Source organism: Octodon degus, unplaced genomic scaffold (genome assembly GCF_000260255.1).
Source record: "Octodon degus isolate 3935 unplaced genomic scaffold, OctDeg1.0 scaffold00353, whole genome shotgun sequence".
Taxonomy (NCBI): domain Eukaryota; kingdom Metazoa; phylum Chordata; class Mammalia; order Rodentia; family Octodontidae; genus Octodon; species Octodon degus.
In genome coordinates this window covers 883,029-893,620 of record NW_004524929.1, presented here as the reverse complement: position 1 = coordinate 893,620, position 10,592 = coordinate 883,029, and the positions used below count along the sequence as shown (strand labels likewise).

General features: G+C 34.9%; 1 protein-coding gene across 1 annotated transcript in view; it reads right to left on the bottom strand.

The window, feature by feature from the left end:
• Positions 1-307: 307 nt before the first annotated feature.
• The window catches only part of Atrx (ATRX, chromatin remodeler), a 305,544-nt gene continuing 295,259 nt past the window's right edge, over positions 308-10,592 (bottom strand). Inside the window, exons 31-35 of the mRNA XM_023708369.1 lie at positions 7,038-7,187; positions 5,948-6,073; positions 5,075-5,170; positions 4,150-4,278; positions 308-2,930 (exon numbers count right to left, since the gene is read on the bottom strand). Coding sequence (XP_023564137.1) covers positions 2,652-2,930; positions 4,150-4,278; positions 5,075-5,170; positions 5,948-6,073; positions 7,038-7,187 — 780 coding nt within the window. The 3' untranslated portion in view covers positions 308-2,651. The remainder of the gene's footprint in view (positions 2,931-4,149; positions 4,279-5,074; positions 5,171-5,947; positions 6,074-7,037; positions 7,188-10,592) is intronic.

Below are 10,592 nucleotides of genomic sequence, written 5' to 3'. Positions count from 1 at the left end.
AAAGCTATACATTTTTCGATGAAACAATATGTGCACAGATTTTCAAAGCTGTGAAAATGCAATAAAGAGCACAACACATTTTGGTCACTTTATTAAATGACATTAAATAGTTTAAGTTTCAACTACTAAACAGCACTTTGAATGGTGAAAACACAGATAGTATATTGTCATACTTGAATGCTTTTCTTTAAAAACACAATTCCAGTCCTTATATATATTACAAAACAGCCTTACAGGAAGAAGTGACATCTTTTCTACAGTACTTAAGATACTAAATACAGAACTGAAAAGCATTCTAACAGAAACAAAGGCAAGTCTTCACAGCTGTTTGATTTCAGCCGCCAAAGCTGGATGATGGACTGAAACATTACTATACAACTGGGATAAAACATATACAAGATCACAATACTAAGCAAAAACGCTTTACACCCAAAGAAATAAAACAGGTTACAAAAAGTGGAGAATTTAGCAGGCAAAACTGTATTACAAGCAACATTTTAAATCGTCATTTTTAAGCCATTGCAACTATTTAAAACATCTAAAACAAATATAAAAATGAGCTTTTTAGTATTTTACTGATGTGATTTTTGTCTTTAAGTATTTGTTAAAATTTGATGCTATACTCAAAGTACATATTATGTAGCTAAAATGTCAAGTGAGAAGAGTGTATGCAAAGTGGTCCAAGTTTTATTTCAAACTCTGATTTCCTATTAATCCTCCTATGTAATTATCTTTTAAGTCATACCTTCATCCAAGGTGAAAAAGGTTTAAAAGGCTGCCTAACGTTTTTACATCTATGTCTCTGAGTTAGTAATTAGAGACCATGTTGAAAATTCCCAGGTCTAGTAAATCAGGTTTAAAGTATTCTGGACTTACAGAAATACCAACTGATAACAGTTGGCCAGAGTATACGGCTTTCGAATATTTATCTTATAAATCTTGTCTTTTTCATTTTTTCTAAAGTAAACACGTCTGCTTCCCACCCCAATTAAATAAATCTGATTATATGGCTGGCATAGTATCCAAATATATGGAATTTGTTAGTGATATTTTACCAGGGAAAAGCGGGGGGGGGGGGGGGGGGGTGGACCCACCAACCTCATAAATTACGTATCATAAACCTAGTGTTCTTGGATATGTTACCACTAGTTCTTCCAAGATAAAAATGGAAATCTCTTTATTATCCAAAAAACTCAATACAGTTCTAGCTAATGCTAAATTCACTCTAATCCAGTGATACCTAGAGTAAATCCTCCACCCAGCTTTCTTTTTACAGGAATTCCTTAGCTTTTCTACTGTTACATCACCATCTCAAAAGTGGTTTTACCATGTTGACTCCAAGAGTCAAAAACAACATTTTTCTTTAAGAAACTCAAGCAACCAAATTGAACACAAAATTATAGCTCCTTTTTACACATCTGAATTATGAAAAAGAAATGTAACTGATTTTTTAGTAAAACCTCAAAAAAAGTGTTAGATAAGGTAATTTGGATCATAAAATTGCCTCAGATCTAAACTGGTAGAAAAAAAAAATCCAACTTTAAAACAATCAAAGAAAAATGTAAGGAAATGGGGAAAGAACATGGTAATGAGAAAAAAGAAGCCCAGTGATCCTTATCTTTAAAAGGAATTATTTCACAATACTGACAGTCTGGGAATTGTTAAAGCACATTCCTTATGTGAACTTAAAAGTCAGCAACAGTTCTGCCATTTTGATGTTGTTTATAAAACAGGGTGTGAAGCTAACAACTTCAACATTAGCCTTCTAAAATGCTAGAACTTGATTTTTTTTTTTAGTCCACATCCCACTGCCAGCAACAGGATGAAGCACTAGCAACTGGCACCATGCAGTTAAGAGATGTGCTTTATATTAGTGCCAGGAGAGAGAAAAGGTAATCCACAACCCTGAAATTTCACCAGTAATTATTTCAGCACGTATAACTGAAAATAAAAAATGGCAGACTAAAGAAGAAAAAGGAATTCTCTTCTTAGGCTGTACTTAAGGCTGTTTATACAATGCTAAGATAACTGCAAGACTCCTCCAACTTTAGAGCAGTAGTATTTAAGAATATTGCACACAATTCTGTGTCAAAGATAACCCTTAGTTTCTGACTTTCAATCTTAAGAGACAATATAGCAGTCCAGTTTCAGACTTCAGTTCAAAGAATATTAAGACCGTTTCAATCACTCTAATCAAGAAATGGATTAAGTACAAAAGTATTTCATAAATTGAGGAATCAACTCTAAGAACTCAGCTGTGTATTTTTATATGTAAAGAATGGATATATAAATCTTTATTCTTTCCTAAATTCATTAATTTTATGACAATTCCATGGTTGCTAAAAGCAGGCATAAAAATTTAGAGAGGAAATCTGAGCTGTTCCTGTTATGGAAGGACTTGTTTTCACTGAAAACAATTTGAAATATCTTCTGTACTCAATGTGTGTAAGAAGATTCTAGGCAACATCACTGACAAATGTCAGGGAGAAATGGTATGCCCTATTTTAAAAAAATTTAAAACTAGGATGGAAGATTGGCATTTAAAGGGGACCAAACTATTTATACAGTTGAGTTCTGTTAAGTCATTGATTCCTAAAAAAATAAAAGATCTTTCTATGATTTTAACAACCCTTTAAGCTTTTAGTGCAAAATCACATGGATTTCCCTTGGGAAGGTCCTGGAGGTTTGCTTCTCATTGGGGGCGGTGCGCGCTGCAGCGGTGGTGGCTGCAGACCACCGGCCACTGACTGATACATTCCTCTCATATCAATCTGCTGGTAGTTAGAAGGATTCATGATTAAATTTGGAGGCTTTGGCATCATGAGGTGACCCAGTGTCGCTTGTTGGTAAGTCATTTGTTGCTGTTGCTGCTGATTGTACTGCTGCTGGAGCCTTCTGTTCATAAGTATTCTCTGAACACAGCTGATTAACTACAGAAAGAAAAGGGAGCTGTTACAAGCACATGACCTGTCTCAAAGCGGCAAGTATCAAGTTTTGAGTTAAAATCAATTTGTTAAGGGGGTACCATTCCAAAAGGAAAACATATTATTGTTATCACCATTACTAATTTGATGGCATTCACAGGACCATTACTGTAGAAACCAGTTAGTAACACCATTTAGGGCTAAATTCTCTTAATGACTTGACTATTGTATTACAAGCAGCATTTCGGTCAGTTGCCATAGTAACCCATCCTGCACTGTGATTAGTCTCAAGTATTAGTTACAGCACTTTCTATTAAGTCTCCTTTCTTTCTCACTCTTCTGACTATTTCACATGATGACAGACAAACATTTTAGAGACAAATACCAGAGGGAAAAAGCACTTGGAGTAGGACTAATTCCTACCTAGAAAGTCTCAAATTTCTTAAGATAATTTAAAACCGCAAAATTCTGCCATGCTTTCTAAGTAAAATTCATGCCATGAAAATTGATTCCCTGGAGTCAAAAACTGAAATTTCCCAGTATAAGGCAGATGGCAGACAAATGACTGTACTGGGAAAGATGACCGAGGATCCCAGAATATGCTAAGTTTTTGGAGAATTATATAATTTAGTAGGAATTTGTGATGTATATTACCCAGAGCGCATGAACTCTCGCGCGCTCACGCTCTCTCTCTCTCTCTCTCTCTCTCTCTCTCTCTCTCTCTCTCTCTCTCTCTCTGTGGTACCAGGGGATCGAATTCAGGACCTTGTGTTTGCCAGGCAAGCAATTATTCTACTTATTTTCAAATTAAAGTATAAAGTATACTTTTTGTTTTTGTTTTTTTGCGGAACTGGGGCTTGAACTCAGGCCCTTGTGCTTGCCAGGCAAGTGCTTATTCTACTGAGCCATCTCCCCAGCCCAAGTATACTTTTTAGAAACTGTTTAAAAATACTGAAGGTGGTGAAAATCTGGTGAATATACCTACGCACATGTCCAGAATATATGAAAAATGAAATAGATCCTCTACAAACTTGGAGAAGATCCACTTGGGAAGCTGTTGCTCCTTTGTTACAAATGTATGATTTTTTGACATTTCTTCTAGAATAAACAATTTCTTCTAGAATAACCATCCTTTCCTCCACAGGGATAGATATTGACATAAAATAATCACATGACCCATTGTTAAAAATTCAAGAAAATTAAAACACCTAGAGAGAATTCTTACCATCTGTTGTTTAGTCAATACATCATTGTAGATTGCTTCTCTTCGTTTAACATCAAGCTCCTGACTGGCTTGTCTACTTAATGCTAAAGCCTGTACTTGGGCCTCTGAGAGATTCATGTTTTCCTTCCACTGAAAGAAAAATTTTGTATTTATTCTTTATTATATAACTGAGGAAAAATAATTGAGATAATTAAAGATATCCACAAACTTACAATACCCCCTCCTTTATTCTTTGCTTTTTCAGTTCTGTATTGGGAATTGAACCCAGGGCCTTTGCACTAAGCTGCACCCCCAGCCCTTTTTATTACTTTTTATTTTGAGACAGGGTCTCACTAAGTCTCCAAGTTGCCCAAGCTTGAATTTGTGATCCTCCTGCCTTAGTCTCCCAAAATGCTGGGATTACAGGAATGCACAACCATGCCTATTTTCCTTTATTCATTCTGAAAAAAAAATAGTGATATAAAAGCAAGGTAGTAAAGGGCCAGGGAGATGGCTCAGTAGAATAAGCACTTCCCTGGCAAGTGCAAGGGCCCGACTTCAATCCCCGGTTCCACCAAAAAAATAAAATAAAATAAATAAATAAAAGCAAGGTAGTAAGTTGTTCATGAGCAGGGGCTGGCTATCTCTAGAGTGAATAACCACTGTATCTAGATTTCATTTGTGTGGGTGGCACTGCACATGTGTTTATACAATGTACACATTTTTGTTTGATTTCTTAAGTTTCAGAATTTTACCCAGGTCTTTTTGCCAACATGTATGTGATATGTTGGATTACAGTTTGGGACTATTGTACAGTTTACTAGTATTTTACTTTCGCAAATCATGTTATGGAAATTAAACTCATTTCCCCACAGAAGTAGTGAAGCAAATAATTAAAAATTAAAACAAATGGAGGTTGAAATAATACAACTGTAAGTTTGCTTACTACAGCTGAAATGATATCTTCAAGAGGCTGAATCCTCACTGCTGTCACACTATTTGTTGCTTCCACAACTTTTTCTCTTCCTTGGTTAATGAGGTCCTAGAAGAACATAAGAAATAGGTTATATAGGACAAAAAGACAGCATGATCTTAAAAGTGTAGGGATCTTTTCTCTTGCCAATATATATATAATCTCACTTGGTTTTAAAACTTTAAATAGGAGCTCCAGTGCCACAATTGGTTAGTGCGCAGTACTTCTACTACAATTAAATAATGAAGGAGCAGAATTCAGCATCAATGTTAATACGGTCTTATTAGGAAGATAAAAATTTGAGTTTATTGCACCAATAATTTCATGATTTAAATGAAGCATATATAAAAAAGAAACCAGAGATTTAATTATTAATCTATTGATATAAGCAGCCCAATCTCTCCTATTCATGATTATTCTATTTTAAAAACATTTATTTAATAATACTTGGCTTTACACACTTGATGGTACATCTACGGTATACTAGAATGTAACTTTATGAAGTTACTCTAATTTCAATCATTATGCAAGTAATTTCTTCATTCCAAAAAATTTATAATGAAGTGCTATTTTTCCCTAGCCATTCAGCTGCCCTCTTGTTCCTTAATTAAAATTATTCAAACTGCAATAATTCAAGGACTCATTCCTTTGGGCTCTGAAAAAAAAACGCATTTTACTTTATTATATTGGTTTCAAAAGATCAACAAATAAAAGAAGTTTATTGGTCTATTCACACAGGTAATCTTTGGAGTATGGATATTCATACTAGGGAACTCTTTGTCAAAAATAAGTCACTTGAATTTGCCTTCAATTCATGTTAAACTACTTTTGTACTTCACAACCTACCTCCAGCTGTTGATTACTCATTGCTGACAAGGCTCCCAAATTGAAAGGAATATAAGGAGTTTGAGAGTTGAAAGTGACAGGGGGTAAATTGGTCCCAGTTGGTATGTTGAAACGCATGGTCAGTCCCTAAAAACAAAAAAATTATGCACTTTTCACATTGTGATTTAAAACTTGAAATCCTACATCACCTACTGGTTTAGAAAAGAATCTATGTTCTCAGATCTAGGACATTATTAACAGTCTTCCACACACAAACAAAACACCCTTTTCACCTGAAACCAAGATCTTATTACACAGAAAGCTTTAACCCCTAAAGGTGTATTTTTTCTGGTAATTCCCATAGAATGAGGCAACTGAATTCTGATGAGACTTCTAACATCACATTAACATTAAAGAAATTCTGTACAATGAGTTAGGTCTTTTAAAGGGATTCAGGTATTAGGATAAGGTTTCCCCTGCTCAGGCACATATTTTGCTCAAGTGGGTTAGTGTTTAAAACAGACAGAATTATTTCAAATAAAGTTGCTGCTGAAGACTGACATTAATATTCAGTAATAAAGTATTTATGTTTGGCTATTCAGCCAAAATTCAGACTTAACGGTACATATGCTAAAACAATTCCTAACTCCAAACTCTAAGCTCCTATATGTTTGAGACTATATTCAGTGAGGATGTGGACGAGAATTAAATAACTAAACATATAGCTTCCCACTTGATTCTCAATTCAGCAAGTCTTAAGCAGAAATGTGTGTCCTCTACATGGAAAACATCTCTCCTTTCCTCTTACTCTACCATTAAATGCAGCTGAACCATCTAAACTGATTCTTATAACTGGCGCCATTATACCTGAAAGCCCTACTGTATTAGCAACCATTTCAAATGTGACCTTTTTCTTCTTCATTGCTCTTTCAAATGACTAAAATAAAAATCAAAACGCCTTTCTTTTTTTTTTTGAGATGGGTGTCTTGGTGTATTGCTCAGGCCAGTCCTGAATCCCGGGATCAAGCAAATGTCCTTCAGTCTCTTGACTAGCAGGGACTATAGGTTCATGTAACCACACCTGGTCAAAAAAATATTCTGAATAAACTACCTTCTTTTCTGCTTCATATTCTGCCCAAGCTGCTTTTCTTTCTTCTTCAGTTAACTCTTCTTCTTCTTTGTGGTCCAAAAGAGAATCATGTTCGTGATATCCTACAATGTGTTCTTTATGTATTTGAAGAAGTTCTGCAAGTATAGTATCCTGTTTAGAGGGGTTGAAATATGAGATAATTATTTTCATTCTCTGAATCATATCTCCGTAATTCTATGGTTAACTATTAAACTGGAAGCTAACTGCTTTACACATGTCTAAATATATAAATCACAGAGGAAAATTCACAAACATACAATATTACATTGTTTTGTTTGTTTAGCTTTTGAGATGAAATCTCACTATGTAGCCCAGGCTGGCCTTGAACTCGCAGTGATGCACTTGCCTTTGCTTCAACTCTCAATGTAATGTTCTTATGTCAGAATTTTATGTTCACAAGATATTCTGAAGATTGAATTTTTCAAAATGTATCATTATTTAGCTTTCAAAGTCTTTCTTCCCAACTTAGAAAATATTTTTACATGCACCGTTTCTATGCCTAGTTCTGTGTTCAGTTCGCTTAGATGCATGATTATATTGGATGATCTTGATAAAAATCACAGCTGCTCTTTATAAATATTTTAAAATTTTATTTTCACAATCATTTTAGCTACCAACCACTACACTAACAAGAATGAATGTAAATTAAACAGGTACAGGATAATTTAATTAGAATATAAAATCCTTAAATTTCGACTGCAGCAAAGTGAAAAATAAATTACATGGTAAAGACCCATGGATCAAATTTAAATTGGTATACATTTTCCAGCAATTTATTATTATAGTATTTTTTTAAAAAGAATGGTGTCCAAGGTGAGTCATGTAAGGTTAAACCATTAAATGCCTAAAAATCGGTTATCATTTATACATTCAGTAAAAATACTAAATTCTTGCCTTGTGTAACTGTGAGACAGAGAAACAGAAATGAGGTAAGGATTTTAAGTGAATTAATAATATGTCATTTTGCTAATAAAAAATTAAAATATTTATAAGATATTCATTATGAAATCACCAAAAAACCTGGATATTAGACTAATTCACATTGCAAAGAGATTTTTCAGTTTTTAACAAGTTCTAAAACATCTAAATTGACCTTAGAAAAGGAATGTAATTACTAACCAAAAGAAAGTATGAAGAACGTATACACCACATTAAACTCACATTTATTTCTATCTACTAATGCTTAATGCATACATAGACAAAGCCCACACTTGAACTAATTTTGTTGATACAACTATAACAGAATTTATAATAATTCATTTTCACAAGCAGCATATGTATTTCTTTTGTTGAAAACAGAAAACATTAAAGGATCACTCATTGGTACGTCATGGCTCATGCCTGCAATCCCAGATTTTAGGAAGGCTGAGACAGGAGGATCGCAAACTGGAGTCCCACCTGGTCAACTTAGTGAGACTGTTTGTGGGACACAGCTCAGTAGCAGAGCATTCCTGGGTTCAATCGCGAAGTACTGTTTAAAAATACATAAATGGTAATGCTAACAGGTTTACTTCCTTTGAGAGTTAAATGCGTCACTCTGTCCGATGTAGAAATCTGCCACCTTTTTGGCCCATGCCACACTGAACAGATTTTGATGCCTAGATCAGTCTCCAAAATACAGGTACTGACCAGGTAGGCAAAGAAATGTGACAGTCTACATTAATTCATCCCATTATAAGATAATGTTTCCTGAGGCTGTTGTGTACCTTAATAAGGAAGCACTTGCCCAGCATATGACAGGTTCTGGGTATGATCCCCAGAACAACAGCAAAAAAGTTAATGCTTCCTTAGATGTATGAATCCATGTCCATCCCGTAAAATAGGGCTAAGGAGAGACACAATGATAAAGCCAGACAGCACTAATATAAAGCCAACTGTTCTACAATACACTAAATAAATTATAAAACAAATACTCTGTGGACAGTCCCTGATTTTATTTCTGCTGGGCAAAAAGTGATAACTTTTTTTTTCAGACAAGGTCTTTCCATGTAGCCCAGACTGGCTTGGAACTCATGGCATTCCTTCTGCCTCAAGCTCTCTAGTGCTGGGATAACAGGTATGCACCAACACATCTGGCCAAAAATCTTAACCATTGTCAATATCAGTTAATTTCTCTAAGAAAGCTATATAAGCAAAAGACCAAAAAACTATGCAGTAGAAACTTTTCTTTCTTTCTTTCTTTCTTTTTTTTTTTTTTTTTTTTTGTCTTTTTGAGACAGGGTCTCACTATGCAGTTCAGGCTGAACTTGAGCTCACTTTGTAGCCCAGGCTGGCCTTGAACTCATAGCAATTCTCCTGCCTTAGCTTCTTGAGTGCTAGGCATGTGCCACCATACCTGGCTTATTAGCAGGAACTACATTTTCAGTTGTATCACTTACTCATTTTCTATATAATGTTAGATAATAACTTACCCTAGATACAAATTTAAGTTAAACATGAATGAAATATTCTTTGCTCACAGACATACAAAGATGAGAATAGCAGAATGAAGACATCTTATTCTTTCAAAATAAACAAAAAAAATAAATACAATGCAAACTAAGTATAGTGTTTACTTCTCAACTATAAACACCACAATTCATACACTTTGTATGTGTAGTTGAAGGGGAAGCCTTTCCAGAAATGCACATGTTAAGAAAAGTGTACATACACATACATTCTCACTCATTCATAGACATTATTTTAAAATGTCTGAAATATCAGGGAGCTTTATCAGGTCAGTCCTTAGCATTCTATAATTTCAGAACCCAAACATCATGTTGGAATTAGGAGAAATTGGAGAACACAGAGGCAAAATAAGTTTTCCAATTACACAGCTAAGAACTAACCAGGACTAGAAATTCAATTTCCTGCTGCCTGCAGTGTTCTATCATACTACAAAGAATGTCTGTTTTATTAAGGCAAGGTTCCTCCATTTGCCCTCTATTTCCCAGATCTATTCTTTCAGATAAAAAAAAATAACATTAGGCATGGTGGCACATGCCTGTAATCTTGACTCTCAGGAGACTCCATGAGTTTGAGGCTATCCCGGACTACATAGGGAAATCTTGTCTCAAGAAGATAATCGCTAAAGCATTCTGGTGGACAGAGAAATCTAAATGGTACATTTGTTTCACTTTTAACTTTTTTTTAGACAGGGTCTCTTTATGTACTTCAGACTGGCCTTGAACTCACTATGTAACCTAGTCTGGCTTTAAACTAAGGATGATCCTCCTGCTTCAGCCTGTGGAGTGCTGTGATTACAGGCATGCACCACCAAGTCTTACCTTCAACTTTTTGACATTTTCAAAAACAAGCATAGGTTAAAGTAATGAAAGAAAATTACAAACAAGGGGTTGTAATCTCAGTACTCAGGGAAGCTGAGCAGGAGGATCATAAATCCAAGCCCATCTCTGGCAATTTTAACAAAACTTGTCTGAAAATAAAACATACAGTTCATTTGAAAAGGCCCTGGGATCATTTCCCAGTGTCTCTGTCTCTCTGTCAGTCTAGTCGGTCTGGTCTGTCTGTCTGTCT